This window comes from Pan troglodytes, chromosome 1 (assembly GCF_028858775.2).
Source record: "Pan troglodytes isolate AG18354 chromosome 1, NHGRI_mPanTro3-v2.0_pri, whole genome shotgun sequence".
In the NCBI taxonomy this organism is placed as follows: domain Eukaryota; kingdom Metazoa; phylum Chordata; class Mammalia; order Primates; family Hominidae; genus Pan; species Pan troglodytes.
The window spans coordinates 220257965-220277300 of record NC_072398.2 but is presented as its reverse complement, the minus strand read 5'-3'; the positions used below and the strand labels follow the sequence as shown (position 1 = coordinate 220277300).

The 19336-nt window shown below is 50.2% G+C and overlaps 1 protein-coding gene across 1 annotated transcript in view; it reads left to right on the top strand.

Moving 5' to 3' along the window:
- Nucleotides 1–9444, top strand: part of DRAXIN (dorsal inhibitory axon guidance protein) — a 34248-nt gene extending 24804 nt beyond the window's left edge. The window contains exon 7 of the mRNA XM_001138925.6: nt 3170–9444. Within this exon, the coding sequence (XP_001138925.1) occupies nt 3170–3282 (113 nt within the window). The 3' untranslated portion in view covers nt 3283–9444. The remainder of the gene's footprint in view (nt 1–3169) is intronic.
- The last annotated feature ends 9892 nt before the right edge of the window (nt 9445–19336 follow it).

The following is a 19336-nucleotide window of genomic DNA, read 5'->3' as shown; positions in this document are numbered from 1 at the left end:
TACTCTTTTAAAAACAAAATGCCAAACATGAACGATAATTAATCAGTTCCATCCAATATCAAATCAGCATTCACACATCTCCTGGATGGGGGAATTGGGGCTCAGCCCCTCTGTGGACCTGAGATACATGCCCCGTTTTGCTCATATTAGCCTCAGAGAGTTATCTACCATGATCGTGCCACTGCACTCCAGCCTGGATGATGGAGCGAGACCCTGTCTTAAAAATGATAATAATAAATCTTTTTCTTCCCAGTTTTTAAAATTGTGGACTTTTAAATTTAATTTAATTATTTTTTGAGACAGGGTTTCACTCTGTCACCCAGGCTGGAGTGCAGTGGCGCAATCCCAGCTCTCTGTAGCTTTAACTCCCGGGCTCAAGGGATCCTCCCGCCTCGGCAATAAAGCTATGTAGTTCTGATTATTCACTCATCTAATCAGTTAAATATTTAGGGAGCACCTACTGTGTATCAGACATTGCTCTGGACACTGGGGGGTTCAGTAGTGAAAAGAACCAGCAAGTTCTGTGCCCATGAATTACATTCTAGTGATATGAGCAGACAACAATCAAATACATAGATAGTATGTCTTTAGAAAATAATAAGGGCTATGGCCGAGCATGGTGGCTCATGCCTGTAATCCTAGCACTTTGGGAGGCCGAGGCAGGAGGATCACTTGAGGTCAGGAGTGAGACCAGCCTGGCCAACATGGTGAAACCCTGTCTCTACTAAAAATACAAAAATTAGATGGGCATGGTGGCACTTGCCTGTAATTCCAGCTACTCAGGAGCCTGAGGCATGAGAATCGCTTGAACCCGGGAGGCGGAGATTGCAGTGAGCTGAGATCCTGCCATTGCACTCCAGCCTGGGTGACTGAGTGAGACTCTGTCTCAAAAAGAAAAAAAAAGTAAGTAATAAGGGCTATAAAGATAATAATGTGATAATGAGTCCTACAGTTGTTTTAGAAAGGGTAGACAGAAGTGGGCATTGGAGGCCAGGGGGGTGGTTCATGCCTGTAATCCTAGCACTTTGGGAGGCCGAGGCAGGCAGATCATGAGGTCAGGAGTTTGAGACCAGCCTGGCCAACATGGTGAAATCCCATCTCTACTAAAAATACAAAAATTAGCCAGGTGTGGTGACGCGCACCTGTAATCCCAGCTACTCAGGAGGCTGAGGCAGGAGAATCTCTTGAAACCAGGAGGCGGAGGTTGCAGTGAGCTGAGATCGTGCCTCTGCACTCCAGCCTGGGCAACAGAGAGAGACTCCGTCTCAAAAAAAAAAAAAAAAAGAAAGGGTAGACAGAAGTGGGCATTGGAGGCCAGGCGGGGTGGTTCATGTCTGTAATCCCAGCATTTTGGGAGGCCAAGGCAGGTGGATCCTTGAGCCCAGGAGTTGGAGACCAGCCTTGGCAAGGTAGAGAGACACTGTCTCTACCAAAAATACAAAAAAAAAAAATTAGCCGGGTGTGGTGGCGCACACCCATAGTACCAGCTACTTGGGAGGCTGAAGTGGGGAGGATCACTTGAGCCCAGGAGGCAGAGATTGCAGTGAGCCGAGATCTTGCCATGCCACTGCACTCCAGTCCAGGCAACAGAGCAAGACCCTGTCTCAAAAAAAAAAAAAAAAAAAAAAAAAGGGAGGCCTGGCATGGTGGCTCATGCCTGTAATCCCGTCACTTTGGGAGGCCGAGGCAGGCAGATCACTTGAGGCCAGGAGTTCAAGACCAGCCTGGCCAACATGGTGAAACCCCATCTCTGCTAAAAAAAAAAATACAAAATTAGCTGGGTGTGGTGGCGCATGCCTGTAATCCCAGCTACTCGAGAGGCTGAGGCAGGAGCATCACTTGAACCCAGGAGGCAGAGGTTGCATGAGCCAAGATGGTGCCGCTGCACTCCAGCCTGGGTGACAAGAGCAAAACTCCATCTCAAAAAAAAAAAAAAAAAAAAGCAATGGCTCTCCATAGGATGTTTTACAGGGAAGGGCAGAATTTGAGCCACTTAAAAAAAATTTAATAACCTTTTTCCTTTCCAATTTTCAAGATTATAGACTTTTTAATTGAATGTATCTGTGTATTTTATTTTTTAATTTTTTTGAGACAGAGTCTCACTCTGTTACCCAGGCTGAACTACAGTGGTGCAACCAAGGCTCACTGCAGCCTGGAACTCCTGGGCTCAAAGGATCCTCTCATGTTAGCCCCTCCTTCCTGTAGTTGGGACTACAGGTGTATGCCACAATGCCTGGCTAATTTTTACATTTTTTGTAGAGATAGGGTCTCCCTATGTTGCTTAGGCTGGTCTGGAACTACTGGGCTCAAGCGATCCTCCCACCTCAGCCTCCCAAAGTGCTGGGATTACGGGTGTGAGCCACCGTACCCTGTGGACTTTATTTTTAGAGCAGTTTTCTAGAAAAATTTCACAGAATGTCGTTCTCATATACCTGCTTTGCCCCTGCATGCAGTTTCTCCTATTAATAACATCTTGCAATCATGTGGTAGATTTGTTTGTTTGTTTGTTTTCTGAGAGGGAGTCTAGCTCTGTCGCCCCAGCTGGAGTGCAGTGGCATGATCCTGGCTCACTGCAAGCTCCACCTCCCGGGTTCATGTGATTCTCCTGCCTCAGCCTCCCAAGTAACGGGGATTACAGGCACCCACCACCATGCCTGGGTAGTTTTTGTATTTTTTTAAGTAGAGACGGGGTTTCACCATGTTGGCCAGGCTGGTCTCAAACTCCTGACTTCAAGTGATCCACCTGCCTCGGCCTTACAAAGCGCTGGGATTATAGGCGTGAGCCACCGTGCCCGGCCTCTCTTGGTACATTTGTTGCTTGACAAACCAATAGTGATGTATTATTATTACTAACTGAAGTCAACGTAAGTTTTAGTTCACTGTGCGGTGCATTCTGTGGGTTTTGACAAATGCATGCCATGTCCCACCATTACGTGTCACACAGAATATGTTCACCGCCCTGAGTCTTCTCCGTTCTCCTTCCGTGTTCATTCCTCCCCTCTTCTGGGTTCGTGTCTTTTAAGCTCACTGGGGCTGCCGTGAGGAAGCTGGGTTGTAGGGCAGAATAAAGAAGGCAGGAGGGAGCTGGCTGGCCCCGAGCGTGCAGGGGAAGGAAGGGGATGGCACGGGCCCTTCGCGCCTCTGACCCCCCTTGCCTCCACTCGCCCAGGGCTGCGCTGCTATGCCAAATTCCACCGGAACCGCAGGGTTACACGGAGGAAAGGGCGCTGTGTGGAGCCCGAGACGGCCAACGGCGACCAGGGATCCTTCATCAACGTCTAGCGGCCCCGCGGGACTGGGGACTGAGCCCGGGAGGTTTGCACAAGCCGGGCGATTTGTTTGTAACTAGCAGTGGGAGATGAAGTTGGGGAACAGATGGCTGAGGCTGCAGACTCAGGCCCAGGACACTCAACCCCAGGAGGGGAGCCGCTCGGCGAATGAGCTGGGTGGGTGCCCAGGAGCCGGCCCGCAGCACCTGCACACACGAAGTCCGGACCCACGCAGCCTCCATCCCGCGTGTCTTGCTCTCCGCGATGGCAATGCCGAGAGTGCCCTCTACTGTCCGACTCCAGCACTGCAACAGCTTCAAGTTCAAAACCAAGAGGCGTTTTTGAGAGTGGAAAAGAAATTTAAACTTCCCGAAAGAAGGTCCACCATCAGGAGATGAATATGGAACATCTCCTATGTACCAGGCACTGTGCTAAGTGCTGGAATACATCATCTCATTGAATTATCACAACGACCTTTTCAAGTAGGCATTATCACCATGCGACAGGTTGAGGACCGTGAGGCACGCTGGAGTTATTTGACTCGACTTGCCCAGGGTCCCAGGTCAGTGCTCCTCAAACCTGAACATGCTAAGAGTCACCTGGAGGTCCAGTTAAAAATGTACATCTGGCCGGGCGCGGCGGCTCACGCTTGTAATCCCAGCACTTTGGGAGGCCAAGGCGGGTGGCTCACCTGAGGTCAGGAGTTCGAGACCAGCCTGGCCAACATGGGGAAACCCCGTCTCTATTAAAAATACAAAAATTAGGCCGGGCGTGGTGGTGCACACCTGTAATCCCAGCTACTCGGAGGCTGAGGCACCAGAATCGCTTGAACTTGGGAGGCAGAGGTTGCAGTGAGCAGAGATCGTGCCACTGCACTCCAGCCTGGGGGACAAGAGTGAAACTCCATCTCAAAAAAAAAAAAAAAAAAAAAGCACATCTGACTCAGTGGGCTCTGTGCTCTAACAAGCTCCCAGGGAACGCGAGGCTGCTGGCCCAGGGACCCACTGAGAGGTCCTAGGAAGTACATGGCAGAGCAAGGACATGAACCTGGGCCAAGGCTGTCCAGCTCCAAGGCCCACGTTCTTGCTGCTCCACAGCCAAGAATTTCTTCCAGATTCTCTAAGGCTTTTGGCAAGAGAGGCTTACACCCTGGTATTCCCTTCCTCTGTGGCTGGAATAACTTGACTGTTCTCTGCCTTCCCTGGATAAAGGTGTATCATGTTTAAAAACAAAACAAAATACAACTTAAGCACATACTTGCTTGCAGGAATAAGTTGGGCAGGTTGATCCCTGTGGTCTGGTAGCTGATATCCTGGGATAAGAAATGTTTGGGGAAAAGAATCATGTTGGCCTTTATGTCCCTGTGGTCCTGATCATCCAGTCCTGGACAGGCACTTTACAGTTTTCTGGAGCGCGTCCACCCCAGGGGTTCTGATGCAAGCATGGAATCCAAAAAAACCCCACACATATTGCCCATGTTTACCCACTTTGCATAGTGTTTAGTGATTTCCAGGACCACAAAACCATCCCTGGAACCCCACCCCACATTTTTGCAGCAGAGCCCACTGGGAAGTTGAGGCTCGCCTGAAATTGAGGTGCTATCTGAAGCTAACTGCCCCTAACAGGCCAGACTCACAATGCCCACCCAGAACATCTGTCCCAGCAGATCTGGCTTCAGGGGTCACTTCAGGAGAACCATTTAAATCCCCCCACTTGGCATCTCACTCCTGGCCAACCCTCTGTTCCAGGGCGAACCAGGTTGCAAATGACAAAAGACTTTCCTGGCCAAATTCCTCACTGGCCTGGATCATACCCATAAGATGCCAGAGATGTTTACTGCATTGGAAAAATCAGTCGGGGTCAGGGGTCAGGCACCAAGGAAAGCAGGCAGATCTAGAAGAAACTAAATATGCTTGTTCTCTCCCTATCCAAGTTTGATGGGCATGGGAACCTTGTGGGGAGGGAGCGGGGAGGGCAGGGGAACTGGGAGATCAAAGCAGGCTAGCTGAAAGGCAGATATGGCTAGATGCAATGGCTCATGCCTGTAATCCCAGCACTTTGGGAGGCTGAGGTGGGCGGACCACCTCAGGTCAGGAGTTCGAGACCAGCCTGGCCAACATGGCAAAACCCTGTCTCTACCAAATATACAAAAATTAAGGCTGGGCACGAGGGCTCACGCCTGACATCCCAGCACTCTGAGAGGCCGAGGTAGGCAGATCACTTGAAGTAAGGCGTTCGAGACCAGCCTGACCAACATGGTGAAACCCCATCTCTACTAAAAATACAAAAATAAGCCAGGCATGGTGGCAGGTGCCTGTAATCCCAGCTACTCAGGAGGCTCAGGCAGGAGAATCACTTGAACCCAGGAGGCGGAGGTTGCGGTGAGCCGAGATTACGCCATTGCACTCCAGCCTGGGCGACAGAGTGAGACTCCAAAAATATAAAACACTTAAAAATTTAAAAAGGCGGATCTGCCAGCAGCTTCGTACTTGAGACCAGACAACCCACATGCTGTGTGTGCCTCACATTAAGTGGTGACTTGGGACTGTGCTGGCTCTATGGGGCTAGAACCCTAAGGAGTACCGCAGGAAGAAAGCCCAGCATTACTATGGCTGGGGGACAGCTGTTAGATGGTCCTAGGACATCAGCCATGGAGAACACAGAGGGTCAGGACAAAGCTAAAAGGCCCATAGAACTGGTTGCCACTGGTTGCCAGGGTAGTTCCATGGTTGGAAATTCAAGGCCCATCTCTTTGCCCTAGCTATCTCTATTTGACATTTCCAAAGAGGGATGGGTGGATGGAACCTCTTAACTCCAGAGCTGGGAATCCCAAAGCCCTCTCAAGTGTCTAACCAACCTCTCTGCCAGGAAGTTCTTCCTTAGGTCTATCTTAAATTTATTTTGCTCATACAGAAGCCAATTTCCTCTAATCCAGGGTTTAGCAAACTTTTACTGTGAGGGGCCAAATAAACATTTTAGGATTTGCAAGCCATCTGATCTCCACCAGCTACTCAGCTCTGTCGTAGCTCGAAGCAGCCACAGACAGTGTGTAAATGAATTCATGGCTATGCTCCAGGAAAACTATTTATGGACACACATGTGAATTCCGTATACTTTTCACATGTCACAAAATATTATTCTCTCTTTTTTTTTTTTTTTTTTTTGGGAGATGGAGTTTTGCTCTGCTGCCCAGGCTGGAATGCAGTGGCTCAGTCTCAGCTCACTGCAACCTCTTCATCCCAGGTTCAAGCAATTCTCCTACCTCAGCCTCCCAAGTAGCTGTGATTACAGGCATGTGCCACCACACCTGGTTAATTTTTGTATTTTTAGTAGAGATAAGGTTTTACCATGTTGGCGAGGCTGGTCTCAAACTTCTGACCTCAGGTGATCCGCCCACCTCAGCCTCCCAAAATGCTGGGATTACAGGTGTGAGCCACCGCACCTGGCCATAAAATATTATTAGTTTAATTTTCTAAAACCATTTAAAAGTGCAAAAACTGCTCTTAGCTTGCCAACTGCGCAAAAACAGGCAGTGGGGCAGATTTGGCCTGAGGGCCACGGTTTGCCAACCCCTGCTCAAGCCTGCTCACTCCCAACGTTGGCTGCACGTTGCAATAATCCAGGAACATTCACACGCCTGGGGCCCACCCACAAAGCTTCTGTTTTGTTTGGTCTGGGCTTCATAGTTTTTCTCCCAGGTAACTTCAGGTGCAGCTGGGGCTGAGAGTCTCTGCTCTCCCCTTCCATCTGTAGCAGTGCGACTGGTGTTAAATCCACCTATTCCACCTCTCACCGCTTTGGCAATCTTAGGAAAGTTTCTTAAGGTCTCTGTGCCTTGATTTTTTCATCTGTAAAATGGGAATAATAACTCTCCCTTCATAGGGTTGTTGTGAGTAGTGAATGCATACTTCTTTTTTTTTTTTTCTTTTGAGACAGAGTTTCACTCTTGTTGCCCAGGCTGGAGTGCAGTGGCGCGATCTCGGCTCACTGCGACCTCTGCCTCCTGGGTACAAGTGATTCTCCCGCCTCAGCCTCTCGAGTACCTGGCATTACAGGCAAGCACCACCACGCCCAGTTACTGTTTGTATTTTTAGTAGAGATGGGGTTTCACCATGTTGGCCAGGCTGGTCTCAAACTCCTGACCTCAGGTGATCCACCCGTCTCAGCCTCCCAAAGTGCTGGGATTACAGGCATGAGCCAGCATGCCTGGCCTGTGAACGCAGAATTCTTATAAGGTGTTTAGAACAGTGCCTAGCACCTAATAAACCTCCAGTGTTAGCTGATTTGTTATTCTAGGAGAATTTTAGATGTCGGTTCTTTGACAATGACCCATCACATACTCTGAGATCATTTCTAAGACACCATTCAAGCTCCTTCCCCAAAGTGTGTTCCATAGAACACTGGGACCATGAGATGCTCCATTAGAAAGGGTCAGGGTACGGTTCCATGGTCAGAGAGGTTTGGAAAACTGTTCTGGCCTCAGCCCTTGGCAGCATGTGCAGATTCCAGGCACCGAGGCAGGGCTGGAGGAGTAAGTGGCTTTGCAATAAAATGGGTGCTGGAGTCTAAAACGATACCCTAGGTGGAGTCGGGGAGCTGAGCAGGAGGCCAGGTGGCAACCAATAGCTGCTGGGCCCGTGGCCTGAACCCTCCTGCACTCCTCCAGCTGGAGTCTCACCGCGGATCCCAGGAATACCTGCTGTTCCCACAGGGCTGCCTTTCCGTGGTTTGTCTGGAGACACCAAGAGTGGTTTCCATGCCTGCTGGGAATAGGCTGAGCATGCAAGGACATGAGGGCCAAGGCTTGTGGGAAAATGACAGCTTCACAGCCCCTTGAGGAGTGACCAAGCCACAAAGTAAATCCTAAAGCCACAACCCCTTCTACCACTGAGCTGCTGGAGGTGGGTCCTTATTTCAAGCCATATTCAACCCACCCAACAAAACCTAACATTGAGGTGGTGGGCACACGGCCCCTGCCGTGGGGCTCACTCTGCAGCTGGAGAGACAGCATACCTGAAACCTGCAAGGAACAGGTTTATAAAACAACAGAACAGCCAGGAAAATGGTGCTAGGACAGACAGTGGAGAGGCCAGAGAAGCAAACCATTGTGGCTCCTCACTGGGGGTTTCACGGGGTTGGACTGAGCCCTGTCACCTCTGTGATAGTCTTCACTCTGACAGGCAATGGTGACTGTGTGTGTTTCCTGGGGAGGAGGTTAGCAGGAACGGTTGCCTTTCCTGGGAAGGGCGGTTTGCAGAACCAGGGGTTTATATTGCAGGGAGTGTATTTTCTGAATTCTAAGTCAGAACAAGCGGTCTGATACAGGATCCATGGCTGGGTCACTTCTGGGTGCAAGAGGCTTTCTAGACCTTAGACACTCAAGATTACGGTCCCGGGCCAGTAACAGCACCTGGGAGCTTGGTAGAAATGCAGAATCTTAGCCTAGGCAACATAGGGAGACCTCATCTCTGCAAAAAATAACAAAATTAGCCGGGCATGGTGGTGCACACCTGTAGTCCCAGCTATTCTCCAGGCTGAGGTGGGAGGATCGCTTGAGCCCGAGGTTGAGGCTGCAGTGAGCCATGATCGCACCACTGCACTCCAGCTTAGGCAATACAGCGAGACCTTGTCTCAAAAAAAGACAAAAAAAACAAAAAGAAATGCAGATTCTTGGGCCCCACCACCCCACGCCTACTGAGCCAGAATCTCTGGGGGTGGGGCCCAGCCATTTGGCTTTTCACAAGTTCTCCAGGTCATTCTTGGGCACGATCAAATTTGAGAATCACAGGTCTAGGATGCGACAGGGAAAACAGAAATGTGGGGTGGTCAGGGACATTTGGATAATTCGGGCTATTTGTATTCAGGTGTGAGTTGGCAAATCCGAGACCTGTTTTGCGTAGCTAATTACCAGCAATGACAAACTCCCAGGCTCTGAGGCCCAGCCTCCTGGGCTGCAACTGGTCTTTATTTTTGGAGGCAATGAAGGGAGCACCTCGGCCTGGGACCCTCAGTGTAGGGTTTTCTGACTCTTAGGCAACTTCCTAGGGTGCTGTACTTCCTTTTAAAGTTGGGGAGCGGCAGGGGGAGGGGGAAGTGCCACGCCCTTGTAGTTTCATGATGTCATGTTGCATGTGCTCTTGAGCTGTAAATAAAGAGACGATGGTTGAAAAGCCCACCTGGTGTCTCTCTTTGTTCCTCCAGGAGACGGTCTGTCTGTGCTGGTAGTGAGCTCTACAGGGGCATTTGGAGGGGATCCTAAGCCTGGTATTCCACCTATGACTTCTCAACACACTGGATTGAGCATTTGCCCTGAGCTAAGCAGCAAACAAGGCAGACAGGACCCCTGCCCTCGCCTGGTCCTCATCATAATCCCTCAGCCAGACCTCCTGACTGCGAGTCTCAGATTTTTTTGTTTTCTTTTTTTTTTTTTTAGACAGAGTCTTGCTCTGTCACCCACGCTGGAGTAAAGTGGCACGGTCTCGGCTCACTGCAACTTCTGCCCCCCAGGTTCAAGCAATTCTCCTGCTTCAGCCTCCCGAGTAGCTGGGATTACAAACGTGTGCCACCACGCCAGGCTACTTTTTGTATTTTTAGGAGACGGGATTTCACCATGTTGGCCAGGCTGGTCTCAAACTCCTGACCTCAAGTGATCCACCCACCTTGGCCTCCCAAAGTGCTGGGATTACAGGCGTGAGCCACCGCACCTGGCCGGAGTCCCAGATTTTTATCTCCCTACCCATTTTAGGGTTGGGGCCGCTGAGGTCCCAAAGAGATTCTGAGGCGGGTTGCAGCAGGCCAGTCCCCAGCAGCTTCCTTCCGAGCCAAGGTGGCCGAGTGCAGAGAAGAGCAGAAGCGGGACTCCTGCAAGATAAGAAAGGACAAGGCAGCTCAACGGAAGCCAGGGCTGGGGCAGGGTCAGTTGCCATCTTGGGAAAGGGCGTGAACTGGTGAGGGGGTGGCCTGGCTTGGCACCAGGAAGGACATCTCTTATCGTGGTGGCAGTTCCAGCCAGTGCTGCCCAGCTCTGCTGACCAGGGCTTCCTCGGGCAGGCTGTTATGTCTCCCCGTGACCTTGGTCCTAAAGCCAAGGTGGGGCCCAGACACCCCTGGGGGCCGTGGTGACCACAGAGATGGGGCGCCCTGAGAGCCTGGTGTCCATATCTGCAGAGATGTCTCTGCCTAGCCAGGACAGGGAAAATCAGGCTTCCCAAATCCAGGGTTTCCTAAAACATGGGTCCTCGGACCCCCAGCATCAGAATCCTGTGGACAGCAAGCCCAGGTTTCTGAGCCCCACCTGGGCCTCTGACTCAGAATTCCAGGCATGGGCTTGGGAATCTGCACAACTGAAACTCAAGTCTGAGAGCTGCTGCACCAAATCTTCTGAGAACTCACAGTCCTCCCCACACAGCCCCAGGTGGCTGGAGGAGCTCCCACGGGGGATGGTTCTGAGGAGCTGAGTCCAGAAGGCCTGTCCCCCTCCAAGAGACTTTGCAAGTCATACCCTCTCTGCCCACTACTCAACTCTGCCATCATCGTATGAAAGCAGCCATGGATCACACAGAAACAGATGCATGCAAATGAGTGAGCACAGCAGCGTTCCAATAAAACTTTATTTACACAAAAGGGCAGCGGGCCGGATTTGGTCCAGGAGCTGTAGCTTGCTGACCCCAGTCTGTACTACTGACCCCTGGGTCAAAGGTTACAGAAAGGCATGCTGGCCATCTAAAAGCCAAACCCCTCTGTCCTGGGATGTCCACTGGAACCCATTTCTACTAATAAAGGTCAGAACAGTGCTGAGATAAGGGGTTAGGGCCAGTCAAGCCCAAGGCCACAGGATGTCAGCTCTCAGTGCCAGCAGCCTGGGTGCAGCCCTTGGTGGACGGCAGGTGGCTGCACTGGGGTGGATCAGTCAGGGTTCTCCAGAGAAACAGAAACAATTGGATATTTATATTTATATATCTTAAAATAGCTATGTATTTATATATCTCGTGTGTGTGTGTGTGTGTGTGTGTGTGTATACACACAGTCATGTGCCATATAAACATTTCAGTCAACGACAGACCATACATACAACAGTGGTCTCCTAAGATTGTTTTGTTTTGTTTTTGAGACAGAATCTGGCTTTACGTCTAGGTTGCACACAGTCATGACACTATGTCTAGTGGCACAATCATGGTTCATTGCAGCCTCAAACTCCTGGGCTCAAATGATCCTCCTGCCTCGGCCTCCGAAGTTTTGTATTATTAATGCAATAATAATTATTGTATTATAAATACAGTAATTAGCCTGGTTAATTATTGTATTTTTTGTAGAGATGGGGTCTCGCTATGTTGCCCAGGCTGGTCTCAAACTCCTGGCTTCAGTGATCCTCTGCCTCAGTCTCCCAAAGTGCTGGGATTACAGGCATGAGCCACCATGCCTGTAATGAGCCACCATGCCATAAGATTCTAATACCATACTTTTACTGTACCTTTTCTATGTCTAGATATGTTTACATACACAAATACTCATCATTGTGTCACAGTTGTCTGCAGTATTCAGTACAGTAACATACTGTGCAAGTCTGTGGCCCAGGAGCAACAGGCTATCTCAGAGAGCCTAGGTGTGTGGGAGGCTTCACCATCTAGGTTTGTGTAAGTACACACTATGATGTTTGCAGTGTGTAATGCTATGATGTTTGCCCATCAATGAAATTGTCTAATGACACATTTCTCAGGATGTATTCCTGCTGTTAAGCAATGCATGACTGTATATAAAGAGATTTATTTTATGGAATTGGCTCCCATGATTGTAGGGGCTGGCAAGTCTGTAATTAGTAGGACAGGCAGGCAGGCCAGAAACTCAGGCAGGAGTTAATGCTGCAGTCTTGAGGCTGAATTTCTTCTCCCAAGACCTCAGTTTTTGTTCTTAAGGCCTTCAACTGATAGGATGAGGCCCACCACATTCTCAGGGGTACCCTCCTTTCCTTCAAGCCAACTGACTGCAGATGCCCTCACACACACCTACATTCTTTTTTGACTGAAACCTTGGGTACTAGAACTTGCCCAAGCTGACACATGAAATTGACCATCATGGAGCTTTCTGGAGTTCAGCTCCCCAGCTCAGATCCCGGTGACTGGACGTGCGACAGAGTTGACTGTGGCGGGTCATGAAGCTCTGGGCTTCCTCACTCTGTTTGGCAGCTTGAGCCTCAGTGTAGCGGTGGCCAACCCTGGTCATGAACATGGACACACATGCTGTGGTGGGCCCAGACCAGTGTCTACCCAGTGTTAGGACATGAAATTGCAATTTGGGGTGGGATGGGGTGGGGAGGGATCGGGTGAGGAGCGATATGAATGGATGCCTGACTGGGTCAGCAAATGACAAAACAGAGCTGCCCCTGTCCCTTCCTCACACCTCCCCCAACACACGATGGCATATCCTGAAACTCACACGTTTGCACTGGGGAACCGCAGTCAGGAGCCTGGGCTCTGTCCCTGCTGGCGATTAGGCACTGCGGCAAGGGCACAATTGGACGGCGCTATATGCTGTGGTCTTGAACTGGCACTGTGCATCCCGACCTTGACCTGTGTCAGCGCCTGGCACAGAGCAGAATACCTGTGTACAGAGGGAACACCTTCCTCCAGACACAGCCCTGGCCTCCATTGACGGCGTGAGGCGCCCCTCCTCTTGCGTAACTGGGAATTGTTAGACCTTCTTTTGCCAAGCATGAAAATGGAAGCACAAAGGAATTAAGGCCACTTGCCCAAAGTGGTGCTGGAGAGGCCTCCCCCAGGTCTGCCTGACTCCAAAACCTGATCATGTCCATGACCCCGTGTTGCCTCTCAAATACCTGAAGTTTACTGAGCACCTACTAGGAGCTGATCACTGATCTCACCCCTACTCCCACCTCACAGGCACTGTGCCACTCATTTAGGACCCATCGAGGCCGCTGTCAGGCAGGGGGCTGCCAGGACCGAAGTTGGATTCACCTTCAGGCCGGCTTCCCAGAGAGGAAGAGGGCTGGATTCCTTCCAGAGAGCCAGTGGAAGCACCCTCCCCTCCCCCACCCACTTCCTCGTTCTTCTCTTCTCTCTCCCTGTGGCCACTGGCCCCCTGCAAGGAAGATGAGACCTCGAAGAACCTGCAGCAGAGTCAGACGTGAAAGCCACCGCCAGTGAGGCCTGAAAACAGTGAAAGCAAACACCGAAGATAAACCCCATGGCAGATAGGCGTCTCGGGCCGTCGGGCTCAGTGGCCACAACAGGCCTCATGTGTGTATCTGAGCCATCACTCAGATTCAGCCAGAGCCCTCCAACGCCTCCCTTGGAATTCCAGCAGCATCCACGTGGAAAGATGGGAGAACAAAGAGAGGAGGAGGAAGCAGCCTGAAGTTATGACACAACCAGGACAGGCCATGGGAGGCGGGAGGCGAGCAGCACACATTGAAGCTCGCTCCGTGCAGGGCCTGGGCCAGGGGCTGGAGTTGAGCTCTGAACAAGATGCTCAGAGTTGAGGAAAGCACGTGAGCATGCACATGCACACACACACACGCACACACACATACATGCACACGCACACACACACACCCGCACATGCACACACACGCACCCGCACATGCAGACACCCACACCCACACACATGCACACACATGCACATGCCCATGCACACCTACACAAAGCACACACACACCCCCGCACATGCACACCCATGCACATGCCCATGCACACCTACACACATGCACACACACACACACCCGCACATGTGCGCGCACATGCACACAATAAAATAAGAGGATTGCTGCTGTTTGCAGCAGGGGTTGAAGGAAATACCATAGGTCAGAATTTGAGAGTAGCTGAAGTGCCTCTCCTTCCTCTTGGGCAATAGCCTCTTACTTCCGCTTGTGTTCTGGGTGGTTTCTAACACAGCCACAGCTTCCTGGACTCCAACAGAGCACAGGCAATTTCCTTTTCTGCCTTTTCTACAATCACCAAGGGTTCCATAGGGCATTCTGATGGGTTCTCTGAGCACAAGGGTCTCTGGAGGGACAGGGCACTATTGCCACATGTCTGGGAAGGCCTGGCGGGGATCATTCTTAACCGGCAGTAATTTTCATAGGACCCTGATGAGGTGGCAGAGCAGCCGGAACATCAGGCATGATTTCCTGTGTTTTAAAGCTCAAGGAGTATTTATGGAGGCTGGCTGGAGTCCATAAGTGTCAGCAAGGGATGCCGCTGTAAGATTGAATTCTGTGCCATCGGGACAAATCGTTCAGAGTCAGCCCTCATTAGTTTTAAGTAGTCACAGAAACAAATGTCCCCTCTGGCCAGGCACGGTGGCTCATGCTTGTAATCCCAGCACTTTGGGAGGCCAAGGCAGGTGGATCATGAGGTCAGGAGTTCGAGACCAGCCTGGCCAACACAGTAAAACCCCGTCTCTACTAAAAATACAAAAATTAGCTGAGTGTGGTGGCACGTGGCTGTAGTCCCAGCTACTTGGGAGGTTGAGGCAGGAGAATTGCTTGAACCCGGCAGGTGCAGGCTGCAGCGACCCAAGATCGCCCCACTGCACACTAGCCCAGGCGACAGTGTGAGAGTTCATCTCAAGAAAAAAAAAAAAAAGCAAAATTAGCTGGGCATGGTGGTGTGAGCCTGTAATACCAGCTACTTGGGAGGCTGAGATGGGAGGATCACTTGAGCCCAGGAGTTGGAGGCTGCAGTGAGCCAAGGTTGCACCACTGTACTCCAGTCTGGGTGACAGAGCACCTAGAGGGCCCTGTCTCAAAAAAAGAAAATAAAATGCATTTAATACACCTAACCTACTGAACATCATAGCTTAGTCTAGCCTACTTTAAACATGCTCAGAACACTTGCATTCGCCTACAGTTGTGCAAAATCATGAAAAACAAGCCTATTCCATAATAAAGTGCTGAAAACCCTATGGAATTTATTGAACACTATACTGCAAGTGAAAAACAGAACGGTTATACTGGGGACTGGAAATATGGTTTCTACTGAACACAGATCGCTTTCACACTGTTGGAAAGTAGACAAATCATGTCAGACCATTGTAAGTTGGGGAGTGTCTGTACTCACTCAATACATGACCCCAAGCCTTGTGGAATGCCACGTGGGGGTCTATTATGTCCTTCCATAGCCAAGAATAGGTCGTGGCAGGAACTCCGGTTCCTTTGAGGATACGGACAGTTTCACTTTCTTTTGTTTCTCCGTGCTTCCCACCTCCCCCCATCCCCCCAACCCCACCAGCCTGCCAAGCCCGCCCAGCCAGCTGGGTGTTCTCGTGCTCTCCTCCCTCCGCCTCTGGCCCCAGCTGGTGGAGATGAATACAGTGTCAGTGTCTGAGCCACAGGGACATTCCACAGGCCTAGCCTTGTGCTGCCTTCCGATCCTTGTCTTCTCCTCCTTGCTTCGCTCTATCCTTCGCATTTCAGCCCTGGCCGGATTTTTCTGCTGTGTGGTTACACGTCAGGGTCCTGGAGCCAGGCTTCCTGGGTCCCACTGCAGTTCCAGCAGCAATTAGTGCTGTGCCTGCGGCAAGCAGCTTCACTTCTGTTGATTTCAGTTGCCTAAGTGTAAACAGGAATAAGAACAGCGCGTGCCATAGTGTTGTTTTGAGCATTTACTATGAAGAATTTTCTTTTTTTTTTTTTTTTTTTTGAGACAGGGTCTCGCTCCGTCTCTCAGTCTCTCAGGCTAGAGTGCAATGGCAGGATCTCGGCTCACTGCAATCTCTACCTCCTGGGTTCAAGCGATTCTCGTGCCTCAGCCTCCCGAGTAGCTGGGATTACAGGCATGTGCCATCATGCCCGGCTAATTTTTGTATTTTTAATAGAGACAGGGTTTCACCATGTTGGCCAGGCCGGTCTCGAACCCCTGACCTCAGGTGTTCCATCCGCCTTGGCCTCCCAAAGTGCTAGGATTATAGGTGTGAGCCACCGTGCCCGGCCCACTGTGAAGCCCTTTCACACTGTCTGCCACACGACAACTACTGTTGGGGCTCAGAAAATGTCACCCCAATATCTGGTGCTTTGGCATGCTAAGTACTATGAACTACAGAAGACTGGAGGCCTCAAAAGCAAGGTCTCTGTGACCCCCTCCTGACCTCCTGTCTCCAGCCCCTCCTTCTCCCGTGAGGCAGTCACAGAACAAGAATTCCTCCTTTGGCAGGGGATGAGGTGACTCAAGTCTGTAATCCCAGCACTTTGGGAGGCCGAGGCAGGTGGATCGCTTGAGCCCAGGAGTTTGAGACCGGCCTGGGCAACATGGCAAGCCCTGTCTCTATAAAAAAAAAAATACAAAAATTAGCCAGTCATGGTGGTAGGTGCTTCTAATCCCAGCTATTCAGGAGGCTGAAGTGGGAGGATCACCTGAGCCCAGGAGGTTGAGGCCGCAGTGAGCCATGATCACACCATTGCACTCCAGCCTGGGTAACACAGCAAGACCTTGTCTCAAGAAAAAAAAAAAAAATCCTCCTTCTCCAAGGTGGGTCACAGAAACTAGAACCCGTGTCTCCAAAGTAGCCATAAAACCTAGAAAGGTGGCTCTCTCCCTTCTCTCTTTAAAGACCTCATTACAGAGGGGTTCTACCCCATACCCAGGAGGAAGGAATGCTGCATGGAGAGCCCAAGAAGAATCTGGACAAGACTTGTTCATTTTCTTTTTATCCAATTGCATTGCTACAGGGCTGTTCATTCTTCCTTGAAACTAAGCACAAAAATGGACAGATTTCCCAGGGCCTTTAAGTCTTCATCTCTGAAGCCTCCCATGTCACATGAAGCTTTGCTTAACTAAACTTGGTATGCTTTTCTCTTGTTAAGCAGTCTTTTTTTACAGGAGTGTCAGCTGTGATCTTTATGATGGGTGAGGAAAGGTATCACACCCTTCCGCCCCTACAGGGTCCTGTAAATGTCAGCTTAGTAAATGTCAGCTCTAATCCTAGCAGTTGTTTTGCGTTGTTTTTTTTTTTTTTTTTTTTTTTTGACATGGAATCTCACTCTGTTGCCCAGGCTAGAGTGCAGTGGCAGGATCTCGGCTCACTCCAACCTCCACCTCCCAGGTTCAAGCAATTCTCCTGCCTCAGCCTCCCAAGTAGCTGGGACCACAGGTGCACACCCCCATGCCTGGCTAATTTTTGTATTTTTAGTAGAGACAGGGTTTCATCATGGTGGCCAAAATGATCTCGAACTCCTGACCTCAAGTGATCCACTGGCCTCAGCCTCCCAAAGTGTTAGGATTACAGGCTTGAGCCACCGTGCCCGGCCTGTTTTTCATTTTCTCCTTACAAAGTGATCACAACTTTATTATATACCTAAAGGCTTGGATTAAATCCCTCTAGAATCTGGAGTGTATGGGAAATATTTTTTAGAAGGAAATTGATCAGGCTGCGCACCGTGGCTCACGCCTGAAATCCCAGCACTTTGGGAGGCCGAGGCGGGCAGATCACCTGAGGTCAGGAGTTTGAGACCAGACTGGCCAACATGGCAAAACCCTATCGCTACTAAAAATACAAAAATCAGCCGGGCATGTTGGCACCCACCTGTAGTCTCAGCCACTCAGGAGGCTGAGGCAGGAGAATCACTTAAACCCGGGAGACGGAGGTTGCAGTGAGCTGAGATCGCGCCACTGCACTCCAGCCTGGGTGACAGAGCCAGACTCCATCTCAAAAAAAAAAAGATAATAATAACATAATATTCTAATATTGACTGCTTACTGAGAAATTACTCTCTTCTAAGTACTTTACTAATAACAATAATTAATTACCAATAATGAACTACTACTAATAATAGCAACCAGTCCTAAATCAAACTGGATGTAGCCATTTGGCTGGTCTCTAATTTACCCCCAGACTGGGGGGATCTGTGCCTCCTAAGAGGGCATTAAGTTAGGCCTGTGGGCCCTGCAGCCCTGCAAAACTCTCCTCATCCATCCAGAGAAACCCTTTCTTTGCATCTGGAGAGACTATGGGTCTTGGTATTATCTAAGGACTCACCCAGGCAGTTTTGTAGGTTCCCACCTGGTTTCCCCCATCCTAGGAATAAGACCAAGTGCTCCGGTGTACCCTGAAGGTTTCCATACCTAGGTGACACTAAACAAAAGCTGGTGTTCTCTAAAGGAAAGTTGATGTTAGGAAGGGACCTGGAGGTAGAGCGGATTAATGTTCTTGTTGCGGTGGGGGGATGTGGTGGTCAACAATCTTTAAGGGAGGTGCCAGGTGAGGCAGGAGACAGCCCTTTCTTTCCTCATGTACAATTGGGGGAGGAATTTCTTATGGTTTTTCAGCTAGAGTTTTCTAAAACTTTTGGTATGCTGATTAAAGTGGGCTCCCACCAATTTGGCTCCTCAGGTGTTGCTTTTTGTTTGTTTTTCCCAGACAAGGTCTCACCCTGTCGTCCAGGCTGGAGTGTAGTGGCGTGATCTCGGCTCACTGCAGCCTCCCTGGTTCAAGCAATTCTCGTGCCTCAGCCTCCTGAGTAGCTGGGACTGCAGGTGCACACCACCATGCCCTGCTAATTTTGGTATTTTTAGTAGAGACGGGGTTTCACCATGTTGGCCAGGCTGGTCTCGAACTCCTGAGTTCAGGTGATCCACCCTCCTTGGCCTCCCAAAGTGCTGGGATAACATGGGTGAGCCACTGCGCCCAGCCTCATCTTGTGTTGGTAATAACAATAGCTTGTGTGTCCTGCCCATTTACTAAGTGCCGGGCACTGTTCTCTCCTAGAACAAACCGTAGTTAGACTCCTCTGAGTCCTCATCTTGACTAGGCCTCGACCTTGGACCTCTGTGTCTTCCTGTCCTTGCTGGGCCTGAGCCTGCATAATAAACCAGTTTCAGCAAGAGTCCTGCTAAGTTAGCAAGAACTCCCCCATCCTTGATGTCTCCTCCTAGGAATCTTCCATTCCTCCTCCCTTATTCTGCTCTGGCTATAAATCCCTCCTTGGTCCTTGTTGTATTCTGTGTTGAGCCCAAACTCTCACTCCATGGCAATAACCCTACAGCAAGTCTTGAACAGTACTGGTTTAACAACAGTCCCGATAACGTTTTCTTTAACAACAGCAGTTAGCTCATTTA